The sequence below is a fragment of the Simochromis diagramma genome, unplaced genomic scaffold (assembly GCF_900408965.1).
Source record: "Simochromis diagramma unplaced genomic scaffold, fSimDia1.1 OVJJ01000107.1, whole genome shotgun sequence".
NCBI lineage: Eukaryota > Metazoa > Chordata > Actinopteri > Cichliformes > Cichlidae > Simochromis > Simochromis diagramma.
In genome coordinates this window covers 8,964,383-8,985,203 of record NW_024387209.1, presented here as the reverse complement: position 1 = coordinate 8,985,203, position 20,821 = coordinate 8,964,383, and the positions used below count along the sequence as shown (strand labels likewise).

The following is a 20,821-nucleotide window of genomic DNA, read 5'->3' as shown; positions in this document are numbered from 1 at the left end:
TCTTTGGCGGAAACTGTTGCAAACCAATACAAAGTCTTGCCAATCTTTCTACATTTAAAAAGTCAATGGCAGTTATTTGCAGATCTTTTCCAGTCTGTCTGAGAATGATTGCAGTCATTCTGAGTCAGACTACAAGCAGTGGGAGACAGGTTGCTTCCCACCAAGCATTGCTGCAAGCTCTGCAGTCACCTTGCCATCGAAATTGGACACCGCAACTACTTGCACTTGGTTACCGAATATGAAAAAATTCAATGCAATCGCCAGACAACCACCAGGATTTTGTGACTGAGTCATTAAACATGGTGCTAACTGAGAGTGCTTCTGTATTACCTCTATATTAGTACAGGGATTTATGCAGATATGTGGACATAAGGTGAGCTGGTTACCACTGTTATGCCTATGTGGGTTTTGTCCAGATCATCCAGCTTCCTCCCACAGTCCAAAGACATGCAGTTAGTGGGGTTAGGTTAATTGGTGATCTTAAATTGACCATATGTCTGAATGGGAGGGCCAAGGGGTGTCTGGCTCTGTTAGCCCTGTGACAAACTGGTGATCTGTCTTGAGTTTGCCCCCCTCTCGCCCTACGGCAAACAACACGGGTTGTTGGGGGCTAGAAGAAAATGGATGTTAAGTGGCTAACCGCTAGTTAGCTTTGAACATCGCCTGTGTAACATCACCCATGTGACCTCTAGTATCATAGGTGAAGTGGCAGGCTAACATAAAAGTAATGTGACAACAGTGTAACTAAAGTACTTCCTAGAGTAGTAAACAAGTAAATTAATGCATCTTTTATTCTAAATGCAGTGTGTAATTTAGTTGCTGCTGGCCAAATAAAAATCTCATACTTTAATATGCACAGGAGCCCCGTCGAGCCTAGACACTGTAACAAATGATCCTGTGGGAGACGTACTGACAGCCAAGTTCTGCATGGCTCCGCATGCCTCATCACCACTCACACACAAGTGCGTGCTGGTCCCAGGGTAAACTCCCACTGCATATCCCGTCAGCTCAGAGAAAGTGTCAATCAGCTCATCCAAGTCAGCTAAAGGGATGTGTCTACGCCAGCAAATACTGCCTGTCCTTGTCCTTCGCTACTTCTGACAGTAAATAATGCCCCTCTGGCCAGGATAGCTCTTTCATTCTGATTATTACACTTTATCATGCAAGGGAGGGGATTTTGCTGAACAAGTGAATACTGTTTCTTCACATCATCCCACCTGGGAAAGGTCCAGTACAAACATTTTTTTTCAAGGTAATTCTCAGAAATTCAGCAAGCCAAACCTTAAAAGGACTAAAGTCAAAGTGAAAATGAGTTTAAGGTGCTTCCATTGGACACCAGAGCTCTGTCTTCAGAAATAAAACCTACTGACACTCTGTCATTTGTCATCCTAATGAATGCAAATGACCACCAAAGCACAATTATCATCACACCGAGACCCATTAAAATCAACAAAAGTGAATGGTTTTATCATTTAGAAAAATGCATTTGTGAGTACAGTGGTTCCCTGCTTCATGTTTATCTCTCACGAGCAGCATGTGCTGAACATAAAAGCAGCTGCAATGTGGCAGCTATCATGAATATCATGAAAACTTTTCAAGGTAACAGACAGACATACACATTAGTGTCACATTACAAGGCGAAGCAGATCAGTACTGCTGTTATAAATACTGCCTTGGTTCTGTTAACTGTTGATTTGCTGCCATCTTGTGCTGAGATTTAAAAAAGATCATTTGAATTTCACCATGTCGAAATGTTGTACGTTTTGCAAAATCTCCGCTCCACATCCAGGCTGATCTTGTGATTGGATCGGAGACTATGCAATTATGTGGGCTGCAAAGAAATGCCTGGATGAGATGTGGAGTGAGAGGAAATGTCTGTTAAAAGGTTTGTGTTAGGTGATGCTGATTTAAGAGTCTTTGATACAGTGCATCTAAGAATATAGAGCGGGTGAAGAAAGACGTAATAAAAAAGTGTTGTGTATTCATTGATTTTGATTTGGAATTATTCATTCTCATTCAGCACAGATACAGGTATGATTTACTCCTCTGTCTTCTTTAGTGTTTGCCCAGTTATAGACCTAAACATCAGCGTAACAAGTTAAGAAAATGCACCCAGCAAGGCAGAGCTACTGACAAAGAAAGAAGAATAGAAACTCTGTAGAATTAAACAACAAGCATAAAGCAAATGTTCTTGTATTGACAAGAAGTAATCGTAGAAAATTTTCACTCACTGACGGAGACAACTGCAAACCGCCCACTAGATGGCGCTCAATGCACACAGAGCATACATACGTGTAGAAGAAGAGGAGGGCGTTACGGAAGTCGTGCGGGATTCATTTGTCCCTCCTGACTTTCCGTCGTTGTTTTGTAAAAGCATACAGTACGTGCAAGTCGACAGGTACGGAACAGTGTGTACTTTTCCTGCTGTACTCCCAACAACACAATAACATTTGTTTTCTTTATTATGAGCACGAAGGCGCTCGTGCTTTGCACTGTGCAGTGGTCTTTTTAAGGTCACGTGAAAACAGGAAGTGCTTTAGATGAACTCTTATTTAAAAAAAGAGAAAGTGATAAGAGTAGATATCAGCTGACCGAACGACTCTCCTTGTGATAGCTGGTGCCAAAGCTAGCTGTGTTGTTAGCTAGCTGATAGTTGAACCTGAGGTATTTTAGAGGATTATTGTCTGTGTAGATTAATGTGTGAAATAAGTGTATTGGTCACATGTGTTTCTTCATGGAGGGACACATGCAGTCATTGCATCATACAAGCTATTTTAGCTCGGCTGGTTAGCAAAGCTAACATTTGGGAGTTTTAAAGTTTTCTTTTGCGTTTTCTGTTGGGAATAACAGTTTCTATCTTCTTCTTGTTACTCTTTCATCAAACAGGTTCAAGGATAAAAGGCGAGGGAAACTAAGCACAATGTCTAATGTAAGTGACCATTTTCCTCATGCTAATGTTATGGCTCATGCTAATGTTATGGGTACTGCTATTCACTTAGGCCAGAGTAGATTTTAAAAAGAATGTCTGATTGCCCAAGAAATAACTTTAAATCATTTTAAAACGCTGCACAATGATTTTGAAATCATTGAAACCCTATATTGATATTAAATATAGGGTTTCAGTTACAGGCAGTACTAGCTGTTGGCCCATTCGGGCCAGTAACATTTTTATTCACCACTCAAGTGTAGCATTAAAGCAGACTGTCTGAAACCACTCCTCGCTAATGAGTATTTTGGGGTTTTGTTTTGTTTTTTTATTTTTTATTTTATTGGCAGTATTTTCATATTAAAAAGTCAAAACTTCATCAAACCACATGTTCAGATTGTTTAAATGCTAAAGAGAACAATATGTTTTATCTGTTTCCAGTCAGAATAAAAACAACATAAAAATCAAAGCTGTTTTTATGCAGACAAACGTCTTTGTTAGCTTGAAATAACATTAAAATTGTCAGATTTCAAATAAACGATGTCTCAACATAAAAGAGAAAAGATTAAGGGAACGCTAACTCATAAAAATGAGTTTGTAATAGTCTTCTAAAGAAATGACACAATCAGCTGACCTGATTGGTGGAGGGAGGCTGTTTCACAGTTTGGCCGCCCGCCACTACCTCAAAAGCACTGGTTTTAATCTCTGGTTTTAAAATCTGAGCGAGAGACAGTTAGGAGACCTCTGTTAGAAGATTGGAGAGGTCGGCTGCAGTGATAAGGTCTTAGAAGCTATGTTATATAGGAAGTCCATGTGTTGAACTGTGTCATCCTTCTCCTCTTTATGAGATCAATTCCAAAAAAATTTGAAAAGTTTTAGTCTGATCACAGGAAAGCATTAAATTCCTCAATACTCCAACGTATTAGATGCATCTGGCTCTTTATTTCCAGAGAACCAGAACTAAATGGCAGCATCCAGTTTGTCCTAAACAAAACATACAGTAAAAGTATGAAGCTGCAGACAGTCCACCGTGGGCAGGGCTGTTCCTGTTTCATGTATCTGTCTGTTAACACATGTCGTCGTCGTCTGTCTGCAGGTGCTGTGTGGTCAAAGCAGGGCGGTCCTGTCTCGTGCTGCTGGCTGTCGAGCTTTAGCTTCTCTCAGGGCTGGAACAACCAGAACCTTCTCTGCTGCGAGCTCAGATGAGCCTTACATAGCGGTATCACACACAGACTCAGGTGAGTCGAACAGGAAAGGACGTCAGGCAGTGTTGCAATGCAGTTTTCAGTAGTAAACTGTTTAGCACCTGTGGCAGCAAACGCTGACAAATCATCTTTGTCACATCACTCCAGGCCCAAGGACCGTGTGGCCTGATGAGAACATGGGACCATTTGGACCTCAGGACCAGCGCTTCCAGTTGCCTGGTAACGCTGGGTTTGACTGCCACCTGGAGGGCATGGAGGACCAAAAGAAGGCGCCGGTTCACAAGACGGTGCCTGATGTGCTGACGGTTCCAAGCAGCACAGAGAGACACCAGTTCATACTGGCCCAGTTTGTCAACGAGTTCCATGTAAGATTTTTGAATAGTTACATTATGAGCTGTAACACAGTCAGAGCTTTTAGGACTACAGTTCAGAGCAGCAGAGAGAACAAATTAAAGTCAATGTCTTTGATTTATTTTAAATGTAAGTGAGCTGCTGTGGCTCATTGGTTTCAGGAGAAACACAGATGTCAGTAACACTTCATTGTAAGATTCCAAGTGTGACAATTAACAATAAATAAACAAAAATTGAAAAAATAAGCCAGAGCTACATTTTTACCACTTTGGTCTGAGAGGGTGTGTGATTGTTTGCTTTTCAGGGAAAGCTGGGGCCTATTTCCACGAGAGTAAGCAAAGCTGAGCAGTACTTTAATCAGACAGAAACAGACTGTGCCATAAACTCCTGCCCAGAGCTGCTGAGGAAAGGTAAGAGAGATTCACCCAGCATTACCTTCGCTGACTGTGAGTGTGGGCAACACAAGCCAAAATGATATCTGGATATTTAAGAATTTACGATAACAATATTTCTGATGATATAGAAGAAAAAATACTGAGTATTGTGGTCATAAATATTTTGTACTTGTAAATCAGACTGTGTAGTTGTGAACTGAGTTTTGTAACCTTGCAAACCAAAATATCTAAAAGATTGATGTTTGTGCATCTATAGGTGAGAATTTGCGTCTGTGTATTTAAAAAAAAAAAAAAAAAAAGATTATACACATACAAGGGAAAAAACTACTAACTTAAATTTTTCCGATTTTTTTTCATTTGCAAGGTTACAAAACTCAGTTCACAACTACAACAAACAGAATGGTTTGAGGTAGAGCTGGGCGATATAAGATTTTTTCATATCACGATATGTTTTTTTTCATTTCAGGCGATAACGATATCTATCACGATATAAGCCAAATAACTATATTTGTAAGATTTAAATGTGCCGTTGCTCACAAGTAAAATGTGAAATAATCAGCAGCTTGTTTTGATTTAAATATTTATTTCCCATAATAAGTTCAACAGGGTAGATGTACTTAAGGAACATGAGACTTTTTCAGATAAATAAAGGCAAATATTGCAAACTACACAAAAGGCAGCCGCTAAAGCGTTTAAGTTTCAAAATAGAACAAACAAAACAGACTAAATTGTCAATTCCACTCAGAAACAAAATATTAATTCTAAAAATAAATCTTAGTTTGTTTTACAGAAGATCAGACAAAATTGACTAACTTTTGTCAATATCAAATAAACTGAGAACTAAAAGGAAATTCTCAATCTCTCCTTGTTGTATAGCTTAGCTTTTCAAACAGTTTTAACAGTTACTGACAAAAGCCGAATGACGAATTAGCGCTTCCAGTCAGAGATTGAGCATGCACCGGTTTATTGTATTTCCAGACTTGCTTTCGGCACAATTTACAGCGCACGCTACTCTGTTTTTTGTCAGACTTGAAATAGCCGAAATACCTTCACACTACAGAACTTCTATGGCTCTTCCGTTCGACAATCTCTCCGGCATTGGAACCATCATCTGTTTTCTCTTCGGTAACCTTCGGTTGATTTTTCTAGTCGGCACACTCATTTCCTCCATTACCCAGGCAGCACGGTGGCTGGCTGCTTCCCAAACAAATACACATGTGCGGCTTGACACTTGTGCTGTACGTAACAAGTCACGTGACGTGACGCTGCGGCTGTGATTGGTTCGGCTCTGCGCTACTTAATTTGGATTGGCTGTTCTTTTTTCTTTTTTTTAAGAGGACAAGAGCGATGAGGTCTATCGCAATAGTTTAATTTTTCTATCGAGAAAAAGTATATGTATATATATGTATTTTGCAATACATATCGTTATCGTTCTATCGCCCAGCTCTAGTTTGAGGCATGTCATACAGAGATGAAAAGAGTTATAATTGGCTTTATTAACATACGTGTGCCTCTGTGCCTCAGATCTGGAGCAGTTGTTTCCTTCGGCGCCCACAGTTTCCATCACAGTGGTGACGGTCACGCAGACGAGCGGTCGGTCAGAGGACAAGGAGACAGAGCTGGATAGAGACCAGCTGCTAAGTAAAGTAAGTCCTCGTGTGTTGCCCATTACAGACTTCAGAGGTTGTAGCAGTTGGTGACTGTGACTTTGTCCTAACTGCAGTTTGTGAGCGGGGCAAAGGAGATGTGTTTCGCTCTGTGGACTGCAGGATACTGGGCGGACTTCATTGACCCAACAACGGGAGCAGCAGTGAGTAATTCTGTGTTCACTGTGCCTGTTCTTTGCTGTCTCAATCTGCAATCTAAACTCACAAAGCATATACTTATTCTATGAATGAAGCTTACGTTAGTTTAATTTTCTTTGATAGAAAAAATGTTATATTGAACTAGTTGTCTGTTAGGTGGGAAAAGCCCAAACACAATATGATGTGAAACCACACATGCTTATAAACCTTTTGGTTACAGTGTTTGGAAAATCTGGAAAAATGTATTTTCCCTTGTAACATTTCTAGAGATTTTTCCCGTTAAACTTCCTGTCAACTCAAATTCTGGTAGTTCAGCTGTGAAAACTGAGGACAACAAACAGAACAATATTGTTTTAATAATGGAATTTTCCCCCCTTTCCTCAACAGTTCTTTGCGTCTCCATTGGGCGAAACCACACTGCGAATAGACAGTGAGCTGGGACATCGGGGCTTTCACATCGAGGTGTCGAGCTCCTGCACAGTCATCCGCCATATCCTCAGGGGGACTCCTTTGTTTGTGGGGACTATTTTCACCAACGCACCTGTTCAAAGTGCTGCTGTTGCTAGACTTCAAGGATTTTCAGACGCACTCAATGATGAGGAATAAACTTTTTTTTTTTTTTTTTTTTTTAATAGAATAGAATCAAATTCAAACAGAAGGGTTCTGTTTATGGTTTGGAGACGCCGCTAACGTTTCCTGTTATGGAGCTGGTTTGTATCAATGGGAAGTTGTGTAATGTTGTAACACAAAGCATCTGTGCAGACCTCTGTGTTGCTAAGGATCTAACTGACACTCTAATGCAGACGTCAGTGCTGTGTCTGACTGACAGAAGCATTACCCTGCTCTGCATGCAGGGAGACACTCAGAGAAGAAACAATTTCACAATGTGATTCATCTGTAGACAATGTTCATATTTTACAGTTTGAGTATTTATGAAATACTGCGACAGATGTTCTACAGCTGTTGGTGCTAACTACCAGGAAAATCTCTCCGTTTCAAACACCTTAACATGTTAGCGGCTCATATTCTTTTTACAGCAGCAAGTACAGTGTTGGTTTTCTCTGATCTGTTGCACACAGTGTAAAGAAACGATGGAGAAATATTATAAATAGTTTCAGAAGATTTCAATTTATTATGGGAACAGCTCCCAGAATGCACACTGACCGGGATGAACATGGACATACTGCTTATTAAATTATATTTATGTACTTCAGCTTTTTTGTGACTGGCTGTGTCTTGCAAACAGGTTTGAACAGCAAGTGGGCGGAGCTTCAGTGCTGTCAACCAGTGCTCTGATGACCATATTAGGGAGTCCTGAGAGCTTGAAAAAGGGAGGCAACTGGACTTCTTTAGGTTTTAAAAATCCAGATGTCTTCTCTTATTATTGTTTAAGTCTATAATGATCTACCATATTAGGGATAGTCAGCATCATCACGCAGAGCCAGGAGTAGAAGACCTATCTGAGACAGAGTGTTTAGATCATTGTGAAGCCTGAGCTTTTGACTCAGAGATGTTTATTATGAGCTATATACAAAGTAACATTATAAATATAACAGAAAACACAGAAATGCAGATCGACTATTAAAAAAGTGGAAAAGAAGAAAGGAAACCAAAGTTGAATCAGTTGTCTTACATATAAAAATGTCTTTAAACCTTCAGTTACTGAAACACGCAGCCAACACAGGTCCCAGTTCTGCCACTACACATACCAGCTGTTCTCTTTCTACGTGTCTCAAACACGTCCAGCTGTGAAGATGACAACAATGATGGCGATGATGATGTAGCACAGCGCTCTAGAATGAAGACTCCCGCTCAAACTAACCAAAGGAGAAATGGAGGAGAAAATGGCACTGCTGTCATTTCTGGGCACCAACACGTTGCAGATGTTCCCCTCACAGCAGGAAGAGCACACCTGAGGGATGAGAGGAAAGCCTATCACGTTAAGGTTGAGGAGACATCTGAAGGCAGAGCTCTCCACGTACCTGGTAGCCAGTATCGGCAACGTCAGCACAGCCAGTGAACAGACACTCCTCCAAGGTGGCACAGCGCTTGGTCACAGACACACTTTCCCCACTTCTATCCATCATGTGGAGGGTGGAGCAGTATTTAGTATCTGAAGGACAGTAAAATTCCCTTTATGTGACCAATTATGTCTTAATAACTTGACAGATTCACAGGCAGCCCCAATATGAGTTTAAAACTGCCAACAAATATTTAAATTTAGAAAGATAAGAACTACCAAACGGTACTCTTCAGTGCATGACACTTTCAGCTTTTGGTGATCACAGTTTGTTTAGAGAGTTGGATGGCAGGTAGATGATTTTCAGATTCCACAGTGGGCTCTGGCCCTACTGAGTTTGGGAAAACGTGTTTCCATCAACTCTGTCTAACTGCACATTAAGAATGTGTTCCAGTTGCCAAGCAGATGTAGATCCCCGTGAAGTCGACCGAACGTGCGAAGTAAGATTCCAAGAAGTAGGAAGCAAAGTTCCTCTGATGAAAGATAACTGTGGGAACACCTGTTCATCACTACGTTCTACACGGATGAGCAAGATTAGCCATCAGTCGTCACACCTTGCTGAAGTGCTGGCAAAAGGGCCATGCAAATGAGATTTTGGAGAAGGGGGGCTAGCATCTCCCTCCACTCACCTCCAAAACCACCTGCAGCAAATGGGCTGCCCTTCTCTGAGTCTGATTGTGCTGTAGGCCACTTCCGCTTAAAAGTTCTTCCTTCCTACCAAATCCTAGCAAATTATATTTATTTATTAAGGGTTGGCGTAATAAGCAAATGCTTCAGCCAATACCTTTTGATTAGCCTTGTCTCATGCTTTCTTTCTTTATGGTAGATTTTTGTTCTGTTTTCACTGTTTGTTTGTTGTTGTTTTTTCACTGTTTTCACTGAGATTTGAATTTGAATGCTAATCAATAAAATCAAAAATCAAATCAAATCCTAGCAAATTATTATAAATATTTTTTATATCAATCTATTTTATTTATTTTAATCATTTTGTTGATGTTTGTTTGTAGCGCATTCCCAAAGAAACACGTTTCTCAAGAGAAGTCACTTGAACTGACATCTCCTTGAGCAGGCAGCCACAGATGAATCAAAAGCTGACGTACCCTTTGGACAGTACACGTCCGGGGCCCAGCGGTTGCAGTCGTAGTTATCTACAGCATCTTGGCATGTGAAGCACTTGAATCCGCCAGGGTAAGGAGTAGCTGTAGAGACACAACTGTATTCAGTTTTAAGTTCAATAAGTGAAGAAGGCGTGTTTTCATTCGTCCTGTGTGTAATATCATTCCTGCAGAAAGGGACCTTCATTCATCAACCTTCTGGGGTGTTTTTTTTTTTAAATTAGCTCATTCAATCACTGTACACTTTCTCTGTGTTTCTGGATGATTTCAGAATCATTATAAGGGAGACGAATGTCCTAAAATTCGACCACCCCTGCCTTTTTCCTGGCTTCTGACATGGTTATGAAGTTGCCCTCAAAGCACAGATAGGACCAGAAGATGTGAAGGGCTTGTTAATCAAAGCTAACATTATCCTGAGGCTTGTTTTTCCGAGGTGCCCCGACTTCCTTGCAAAGACGTGTGTTAGGTTTTTGGGGATTGGATACTGGGCTCAGGTTTGGATGTAAGATAGACAAAGCTCTTAAAGTATATAAACTATGACTCTCATAAGTATTCTCATAGCTGAGAATCAAATCAAAACTGCTGCTGTTTTTACATAGTAAAACTGTTTTCATATTTCTTGTACCATTTCTATTTTGATGTATTTATTTAATTCACGTCACAATGTTCACACTGTTCAGGTTTGATGCTTTTCTTATTAAAATAAAGTGCTGTATGACTGTGGCCTGTAGTATAGTGCACTTTAAAGGTTACGTAAATAAATGTATATACCAGTCTTTTTTTGGTTCAAATTAACTGCAAGTTCATCCCAGACCAATTTCATTTTATATTAACATTATTTGTTGCAGAAAAGGTTTTGAAAAAGCCAAGTGTGTCGCTATGAGTCTTAAGACTGTGTTTGTGTTGTTCACAATTCCACGAGGCCGAGCAATTTGTGCACCTACAATGGCATATATGACATCATGTTATTTTTGTTTCACAATACTAACATTTAATTTTTATCCCCAAAACATCAGTTTTCTGTGGCATATTACGACACTATCACTTTACCTAGAAACCACCTAGCAGCAGGCTAAAATTAGCTGCTTTTTTTTCTTTGCACACTTAAAAACACCCTGTTGTTTTATCAATAACCCCTGATTTGCCCCAAAAAAGAAAAGTCATTGAGTAAGTAAGTCATGATTGATGTAGACAAATAACTTCCATAAGTTCTCGATGGGCAATTGAAATGTGTGAATACCAAGTGACAAAACTGCTTTTTTTGGTCATTAGTAACACAAAACCCAACAATGCTTTGTATACCACAGTGGGGAACATGTAAATTATGCATATATTACTAACTGTGTTAATAACTGTGACTGTCATCTGACTGTTACTTTAGAAAGGGCAGTGGCATTAGCATAGGTGCACTTTCTTGGTAAATACATTGGACACTTAATCATTTAAAATAAAACAAGCTGTTGTCCAGTTTTTTGTTTATTCTAGGCAGAAATTTCTGTCTATTGAGAAAAATCTACTAAAACTACTAAATTAAAACATCATGTTACTGTCTAACATGTTTCTCATTAAAGTAAGACACTTTAGCGGTTTTACTGGATATTTATGTTTTAGCACATTTCATATATTCATTTAAATATTTGTATTTTGACTTTTAACTATTAGTTCTTTAATTCATTCAGTGTGTGAATAAACATGTATAGTATATCACAGTTGTTTTGTTCCTTTCACATCCTTATACAGTCCCTACTTTTATGCAAATCAGAGATGGATAAGCGGAAAATGTAAAAACTTCCTGATTTGAGATGAAATGACCCAAGTGTATACATTTATATGGATCATTTTAACCGCATTTTGAAATAATAATAAGAGTTGTAAAGTGCAGAATCAGAATATACAGGTAACCTAACGAGTGAAAGGTGTTTTAAGCTAGGGAAAAATCATTGGTAATGGAAATTCAGCTCAGGTGAACCTCTCAGTTTGTTGTCTCTATTCATGTGAGTCCTGCAGCTCGTTTTTACATGAAGGCTCTGGCAGGTACACAAAAACTATACAAACACGCTTCTGGTTGTGAAACTTTGGGTTAATTAACAATATGTCATTTGGTCAATCACCTTCTGATTTTCTGCTTATTTAACAATTATACTGATTACTAAAAAAGAAGCAATAAATCTGTAGCCTGTGTCATAGATGCTCTCCAAAGATTTATGGATACTCATCAGTCTACTCCACGTCTCTGACTCAGGGATCAAACAAGGACCAGCCACTTTTCAGTCAAAGAACAATCCTGTTATTCTCAACAAAGACACAAACCAATCGCTTTGATGATCATGAACCACATCCTTGTGTAATGAGTTTCCAAGATTTTTTTCAGGAATTTTGAAAAGGGATTCATCAGTGTTTTTTCCAAGAATTAATTCCAAATAAAGATGAAATACATTTGATCTTTTAAAGGTGCAAGTTAAATAGCAGAACTGTAACTTGTAACCGTAATAAGTTCACTTAATATATGTTAGTGTTTTAAGAACACACATTTCAATCAGTGTAATCTATGTTATAACAGCCCTAATCTGTTGCTTTTGTTTGTCTGTCATACGTCAATGGTTGAGAGAATGAAAGCTGCAGAACCAGCTTACAATCAGAGAAGGATGCCAACTATACTTTTATATATTTATATTTTAACATATTGTAATAAACTGTTGTTTTGGCAGCTACAACTGATTTAAATACAAAACGAAACTTTCCATTAAGTTTCATTTGTGCATGTGTTGCGTTTAAATGCATCTGTACTCGCTCGTTATTCATTCAGTTAACATGACTTTTGTACCTTTGTAACATTTATTTATTTAAATAAAACAACAGTTTTGTTTTCTATACCGTGCTTGCTTTCTTCTTTTCTTGCAACTTGTTTCCGATAGATATTATTAAAATGTTCCATTCAAGTTCAGTGCACGCTACTTAAAAACAATGTCGCTAATGTTATTCAGTCATATTCAGTATCAAACCTTTAAACAAATTGAGATGTAAAATAGTACTCTTATACTCCTACTTGAGGGGTGCAGCAGGATGATATCCTTCATGGTGAAGTCCCGTGACTGCGCAGTTTTCACCCAGTCAGTGATGGTGGTCAGCAGCAGGACCCAGGCCACTGTTGGCCAGGCCTCCATTATTGGACCAGAGTGTCTTCATGCACTTAGGCCTGTTGAACATGAGTGGATTAAAATGACAATATTAGAGAATCTTAAACGGATAAAGAATGTAAACACTCAGCCTCCCTGAGCTTTTTTCAAAGATACTACAGAGTCTTTTTAATGTATTGTTTTTTTTAGTGTACAAGAAAGCATGATTAAACCACAGTTGAACTCAACGATACATCAACAAAAGGCTTCAAGTGGCTAATAATAGAACCAATAAGTCTATAAACGTGACCACCTGTGTTCCTTCTCATGCTGTGAGCCTGCTTCATTAATCAAATGTCAAAGGAACTCTACGAGCCAGCTTTAAGCCTCAGCATCCCTTTCTGGATTTAACAGATAATGAAACTGCTGATATTTTCATATTTTACTCAAGAAACTGAACACTGGTCATGTAAACCTATATTAATGCTCATTATTTTAATGCCAATCAATAAAACTCTCTAGAAACTATTCTTGAACTAATCTGAAGGTAATATGAAGTTTATAGGTCTGTAGCAATTGACCCTGTAGAAAGTTGGTATCCTCTGTGGACTATGCGCCCCAGCATCCACTGACCAGCATCACCACCTGCAGGAGCCACCATAGAGGTCAAGTGTAGTGCATATCAGCTGGAATGGGAAAGGATTAGCTCTATTGACACAAAATGTCACCTGTGTCGTGGAGAAGGAGACTGAGCTAGTGGTTGAGGTTATTGGAATCAATCTCCTGGAAAGGGGCTGGCCTCCCTCCAGTCTGGGGTTGCCCTTGGTGAGAGATTGCGGGCAGGGGTAGGTAGGTATACTTGTATCCCCCATTGGAGTACTTTCTATACGTTGGGGTTCTCCCCGTGGAAGAGAGTTGTCCCTGACTATTACTTCAGCTTATGCACCAAATTATACACACAGCCTTCCTGTAATCACTGAAAAAAAAAAGAGTATGGTTTGGGTAACCTGTGGGACTCCAGAGGAAGCTGACAGGTACCAGCTGGCAGATTGCAGCTTATGTAGTAGCTGAAACAAAAAGTCTGGTGTGGGAGAAGTTTGGTGAGCTCGTGGAACAAGACTTTTGGTCAGCGTTGAAACGATTCTGGCAAACCACCAGATGACACAAGAGGGAAAAGTGGTGCTCTATCTATCTATAGGGGTGCTGCTGCCTTCAGCTGAGGGTACAGTCGGAATTCTTCAAGGATCCCCTCAATCCCAGTGACAATGCTTAGAGAAAGCAGAGTCTGGGGACGATGGGGACAACTTGCCCATTACGAGGAGTGAGGTCATTGAAGCAGGTAAACAACTACTTGGTGGCAGGATCAGTGGGGAGGGTTCCTTAAGCCTCTGGACGTTATGGGGCTTTCTTGGTTGACATCCCCCTGCTACATCACATACAGATCTGGGGCAGTGCCTCTGAACTAGCAGACTGGGGTGGATGTTCCCATCTTTAAAAAGGTTGACCAGAGGGTGTACTCAAATTGCAGGAGGATCACACTACTCAGACTCCAAAGGAAGATGTATGTCAACATACAAGAGAGGAGACTATGTCCTGAACCTTGGATTCAGGCGGAACAAAGCTGTCACGATCTGGTTATAGGGACTCAAACGCAGAGCAGTTAGATGTCTCCAAAATGCAGTTTATTTACAGTTCCAGTGCACAATATATATACAGTGAAGGGAATCCAAAACTCCAGGGAATCACAGGGTAGCTCTCTCACACTCGCTCACGTCTTCCTCCCCACACTCACACATGTTCACACGGCAGGGAGGTCGCAGGTCCGGGGGGGAAGGTCTGAAGCAGAAGAGAAGGGAAGTCACAAACTAATCACAAATCATGAAGCACAAGTCCACAGGAGCTGTGAGAACACTAACGTCAGTAGTACAATCATCCAGCGACGAGAGGATCTGTGTTCCAGCCTCAAATAGTGCTCCCGGTGATGACAGGTGATTGTTGTCAGGTGTGTGGGCCAAGGGCGGGAGCCCACAGTGAGTTCCGCCCAGGCAGAGAGGGAGAGAACCGAAACAGCAAATGTAGCCTTGTGGGGCCGGAGCACGGGGCACGGAGACCATGACAAAAGCAGTTTTCTTCCTGGTCATGGACCTCTGGACTCTTTGGGTTGTGTTGGAATTTCCCAGTCAATCTACATGTGCTTTGTGGACTTGGAGACTGTATTCAGTCACATGTGTAAATGCTGTTAAATAATGTTCTGTGTAGAGTTCATGATGTGGATGACTGATTTATAACGGGTTACATAATTTCATGAATATATGTAGTTAGTGTTAAAAATATCTTTATTTGAAATGTACACGTGTAAAGTGTAAGAGCTGGTGTCTCATGAGAATACCCTTAACGAGAGTACGCGAGACCTTTCGTGGACTGCGAGGGAGCAGATGTCTCTCATGAAGCATGTTAAGCTAAAGGTTTATTAAAAGAAAAGCAGCACAAGGACTTAAGGACCTCTTTTCAGGACAAACAGTCAGTGAGGTAGTTGTCATTTGAGAAATGTTTTTATTTGTGTTTGGACTTAATATGTGTACTGTGAAGTTGCTAACTGGTTTGTACTGTTCACTCGTGACCAGTTCTCATGGTGTATTGGCGTACTGGTGTACTGGTGATGGTAAAGCTGAGAAGGAAAGAAAGCCCAAGTAATAAACGCCTGTTTCAAAGAACCGACCAGTGTCTGTGTCGTGAAGAGAGCTACAACATGCAGCTTCAGGAGCATGGAGTATCTGGCTTGTTGCTACTAGCCATTCAGCCCCCGCTCAACCGCAGTGATAGTTTGGTCCACATTGCCAACAATAAGTCAGAGTCATTGTAGTAAAGCTATTTATTTTTGCTATAATTAAAGCCTCATAGAGGATTTTGAGATTGTATTGATATTATATCTCAATCCTGAGCTTTCAGTTAGAGTCCAGTCAGAACACTCCCTCTTTTTAGATTCACTGAGACGTCAATCAGTGAATTACACACCAGATGACCTGGTTTTATCCCTGACTTTTATGTTTTATCCCCAGGCACTGTGCCAGACTGTGGGGCTGTAAATGCTTGTTTTCTTTGCATTATGCATGCCCCAGTAAAATGGATCCACATCTTTACTTTGGTCCAAACACCCATAATGTAAAGTGCTACAAGAACACACTTGTTTTACTTCCAACACAAAGACATGATTATAAGTCATAAGACCTGAAACTAAAATAATTTCATTAAAAGGAAGCTTAGTAACTGATTGACCACATACATTTTCAGGCTAAAATGTTAATTTTCAATGAGTCCAGGTTCTCAAATGTGCAAATGAATGCCACAGTGTCTAAGTGGTAGTTAATATTCAGGATTAAAATAATTAAAACCTCCTCTCTAGATTTGCATGTCTTTTCAGCATGTGAGAAACTAATAAACACACGAAAACACAAAAAGGTCTGTAAATCAGGCTTAATAACAGGATTAATCTAAAGCCTTCACAGCGGTCTCCTAGTCTTCAGAGAGGTCTCCTCCTATTGCATTCATCAAGCTCCTCGAAGCACAGTGCTACTGTATAGCTCTTAATCATACGCTGTATGCTGAAAGAAAAACTTGAGATTAGGTCCCAAACTTTGAGCTATCTGAAGGATCCCTGGCTTTGCCTGCAGTAAAATCTGTTTTTAGGTCTGAGAGGAGAAGGCAGGAGTGCAGGGATTACATACAAAGGCTCCCTGTTATAACTGGGGGGATGGAGAGGGTTCAATCAGCACCAACCAACTCCTTCGGGTCCCGGTTAAAAGGCTGTAGAAGGCTAAAAGAATCTGAAGGAGAGTCTGTCAAGACAACAGGGGATGAAGTTCAGAGATAGTGTAAACTGTAGATTGTTACCTGCTTAGTTACACATCTGGATGCATCCACACATTACAAAAAAACTAATGTGATGCAGATATATGGGCTAAATTGAAAGAAATGGCTTGGAGTTTAAGATGAATCTTATGAATATATATTACTTGACATGCACTAATGAAACAAGCGACAGACCTAAACTGTCGTATGGACATCATGAAGTTCATAATTAGAATTATTTGCACTTCATTTTTGGCATAAAAGAAAGTAATGTGCAGAAACATGTGCAACTTGTTACATCTTAGAAGAGAAGATGTGGAGGCAAATACAATGAAAGACTAATTAGTGACAGAACACAACTGGAAACTACAATATGTCACATAAAAAAGTTCAAAACAAAAAAGAGCAAAACATTAATTGATCTAATAATAATAATGGCGGCTCCAGTGGTTCCAAACCATCTCAGTTAACTATACCTCCACAGCCACAGCTATGTCAAATAAACTCAAATATCACCTCACTGACGAATAAAGCTTTGATTGATGATGAGATCATTTCAGTGTAATTTAACCTGATTTTTTTTTTTAAATTGAACAATGTTTAATTTTGCTGTGATATTTACAATACAATCAAACTTGAATGCAGGGTTAGTTAAATTATGTACTTTTGTAGTACAACCATTTCAACATCATCATAATTTATCTGTGTGGTCACTGTATTAGCTTTTTACATGTATCATTTGGCCATTACTTTGAACAATTTTATTTAACCACCTGTCCCCTAACGTTATGTAGCTAGCTTAAATGTTAATCCAGTAATGTTAGCTTGATACTGGATATTCATTATACACAGATTTTTTTATTATTATTTTCCACTACTATTTCAACTACTACGTTTAGACATGAACTAATAGTATATAATAGTGTAACCCATATATAAATATAAATTGTTTATTTTAACCATTATCTGTGCTGATGGCTAATTATTAGCCATTATGGGGCGATCGTGGCTCAAGAGTTGGGAGTTCGCCTTGTAATCGGAAGGTTGCCGGTTCGAGCCCCGGCTTGGACGGTCTCGGTCGTTGTGTCCTTGGGCAAGACACTTCACCCGTTGCCTACTGGTGGTGGTCAGAGGGCCCGGTGGCGCCAGTGTCCGGCAGCCTCGCCTCTGTCAGTGCGCCCCAGGGTGGCTGTGGCTACAATGTAGCTTGCCATCACCAGTGTGTGTGAATGGGTGGATGACTGGATATGTAAAGCGCTTTGGGGTCCTTAGGGACTAGTAAAGCGCTATATAAATACAGGCCATTTACCATTATGGCAACCATTATCCAGTGCCAAACTATCATAATGAAATGTATATTAAGTTTTTATTGCAATTTTTAGCAAATAACTACAACCTTATTTACGGTAAATAGCTTTTAGCCAAATATCTTAACTGCTATGAAATTTTAGCTAACTATTGAAACTGAACAGTCTCAGCAGGTTTGCCTGAATATTATCATTATCATTTTTAGCTAATTTAACACTTTTCCCATTACATTTTAAACTTCAGCTAACTTTTTCTCTTCTTTTAGCTATTATATTTCCAAAATCATAATGTTCTAGTGTTGCACTTGACTCAGAATGTCTTCATTTCCTTTAGTTTACACCCAGGCAAACTCAGTTGTTGAGCTAATAGATTTAATTTAGTAAAATCCACTAACTCACCCTGCAGTCTGACCTGACAAAAATAGCTGGCTTATTGCTCCAAATTGGTCATGTGTTTCAAAAGAATACTTGATCAACATTTAGACCACCAGGGTTGACTTTGAAGATCAGCAGCTCAGCTCTATTGACCAGACACATATGGCAGGGGCTTAACTTCTTTCATTCCACTGATTTTCTCCCTATCTATCACGTCAGAGATAATTGACTGCATTCACAAAATTCTTGTTTCTCTTGTATAATTAGGTGGTTGAAATGTCATAAATATAAAGTCCCCTTCCCAAGCATTGCCATCTGGATTTACTGACACACTACATCACTGCGTGATTTTTGTGAGGTTTTTGCTTAGCTCATAAAACATCTGACATTTTAACATTGTTTAACATGACCAAAAAGGTCACAGTTGGCCAGACATTCTAAATGAATGTAGTCTCCTTACTGCCTATTTGTATTAGCTGATTCATTATGATACATAAATCAAGATAATATGACAAGCAGACATTCCTTAGAAGTACATGTGACCTGTGCTATATAACATTCATAATTGGATTATTATCTCTTGTTATCTCTAAAGCTGGTCCAACTTTAAACTGTAACCTATTGTGACCAAATTACAAAACTTGGCTTTAAAACCACAAAACAGTCGTGCTGAGAGGTCAAGTCTCAAGAACTGGACTTTGTAAGTGTGTATTTTAAATTTTTATCAACATTTGGGTAGCATAGCTTCCACACTATAAGGAGGGATTTAATTGAGTCCAATACAATATTTTTGCAATGTAGCTGCTCATATTTATATGTAAAATAGGGGTGTGAGACATGTAGGTCAGGACCAGAACTGACCCAAAAACTCCAGGTTTTGTTCTTTGGCACATCTACTTTGAAGGACATGCAATGAAAACATGTAGTATAAACTGTACTTTTTGAAAAGAAAGGCAGATTAAATATAGCTTTACTGGTTTGGCGACACTTCAGAATAAACTGGGTTATATGCGGCCCATGAACTCAAATGTAATGTTCTTATAGCTGTCAAAATTATTCAATCATTAAGCAGAATATAATGTAGATAATGTAGATAATACTTTACGGACTGTAGGAGCACTTCACACACATTAAAAGCACCATGGAAACTTGTGTAATCACAGTAAAATTACAACTTTTAACAAGGTACAAACATTTACTGGGTTCCCACATAGTTCAGTTTAAAATCATATGCTGTCTCCACAACTATATTTGCTCTTCACTGAAGCGGTGAATATGAACTAAATCTCACGATCAAAAACATGACAGCATTTCATGAAATATCATATCTTCAATTCATCTAAACTTAACGCTTCTCAATTGCACTGATGCGCACGGAATTGATTTAAAATTACATGTGTTAGTACAGCTTGACTCTACGACTTTATCGCAACACTATTTTAATAAGAACTTACCAGCTTTAAATGCTCGATAGGACGCTCTCCATTCGGCGCGGATGAAGCTCAGAAACTAGTGAAGTGCAGCTCGGCGCGGCTGAGGAGGGGAGGGGGAGGCTGCAACGTCACAGACATCGGCACTCCCACAAATAGAAATGGATCATACAAAAAACAATGTAGGATCATGTTTTTTAATTCACCTTTTTTTCATGGCGGGGATTTATATATTATATATAGCAATGCACTGATATACAAAAATTTCCCTTTATGATTTTTTTTAAATATGCATTTTGTTAGTTATCAAAATGTATTACTTTCATAAACGAATTAATAAGTATATGTACGCTATTTTTCTTTTTTTTTTCTTTTTTTTCTTAATTTAATAAAATACTTTTTACAATGTTGCTGAAGTTTAAGTGAATGTGTTATTTTTTCCAGTTTTAGCCGCTACATCAGGTGTTTGTGAGTGGGAGGGGCAGCGTCCAGCCACCTCAGTGGAATTGCCCTCCTGGCCAAGAGGGAACAGAATGCCAGTAGAGGTGCCTCATTCCCACTGATGCCAAAGAGTGAAAGCAGGGGTCCAGGTGGCAGCATCACACTGAGAATCCTGGACAAGGTATGGAAAACCTTTGTCCAGAACTGGTCAAGTTGGGACAAGACCAGTATATATGGATCAGTGAGGCTTCAGCAGTTTTGCATCTATCACAATATGGAGTGATTTCAGGATAGATATGAGCAGGCACGTGCAGAGGGGGGCTAGAGGGGCTTGAGCACCCGCCCCTTTCCTGATGGGTGCCCAAAGTGCCCTTTTGATAAGGCAACTTTTAAAAAAAAATTATTATTATTTTTTATGTGTGTGTGCGTGCGGAGTCCTGTCTGTGCCCCCTCAACAATAATATTTAACTATTAATCACAGTTTTG

General features: G+C 39.5%; 2 protein-coding genes and 1 long non-coding RNA gene across 4 annotated transcripts; 2 read left to right on the top strand and 1 right to left on the bottom strand.

Moving 5' to 3' along the window:
• Positions 1–2,246: 2,246 nt before the first annotated feature.
• Positions 2,247–7,895, top strand: mmadhca (metabolism of cobalamin associated Da). 2 transcript variants are annotated; one of them, XM_040051586.1, is made up of 8 exons: positions 2,247–2,398; positions 2,887–2,929; positions 4,023–4,164; positions 4,279–4,496; positions 4,787–4,892; positions 6,402–6,523; positions 6,601–6,687; positions 7,070–7,895. In XM_040051586.1, the coding sequence occupies exons 1-8, from the start codon at positions 2,262–2,264 to the stop codon at positions 7,286–7,288; spliced, it is 1,074 nt and encodes a 357-aa protein (XP_039907520.1). In that variant the 5' UTR covers positions 2,247–2,261; the 3' UTR covers positions 7,289–7,895. The 2 variants fall into 2 exon arrangements, with proteins under 2 accessions (XP_039907520.1, XP_039907521.1); XM_040051587.1 differs by lacking the exon at positions 2,247–2,398 and adding an exon at positions 2,411–2,664.
• Positions 7,896–8,014: 119 nt separating this feature from the next.
• On the bottom strand, positions 8,015–19,966 carry lypd6 (LY6/PLAUR domain containing 6). The gene is made up of 5 exons (XM_040051588.1): positions 19,919–19,966; positions 12,864–13,013; positions 9,803–9,901; positions 8,665–8,795; positions 8,015–8,594 (listed from the first exon to the last, which is right to left on the bottom strand). Exons 2-5 carry the CDS (start codon positions 12,979–12,981, stop codon positions 8,415–8,417), a joined length of 528 nt encoding a protein of 175 aa, XP_039907522.1. The 5' UTR covers positions 12,982–13,013; positions 19,919–19,966; the 3' UTR covers positions 8,015–8,414.
• Positions 9,634–10,612, top strand: LOC120746231. The gene is made up of 2 exons (XR_005698802.1): positions 9,634–9,890; positions 10,089–10,612. It is a non-coding gene; the product is annotated as an uncharacterized LOC120746231 (long non-coding RNA).
• Positions 19,967–20,821: the final 855 nt, after the last annotated feature.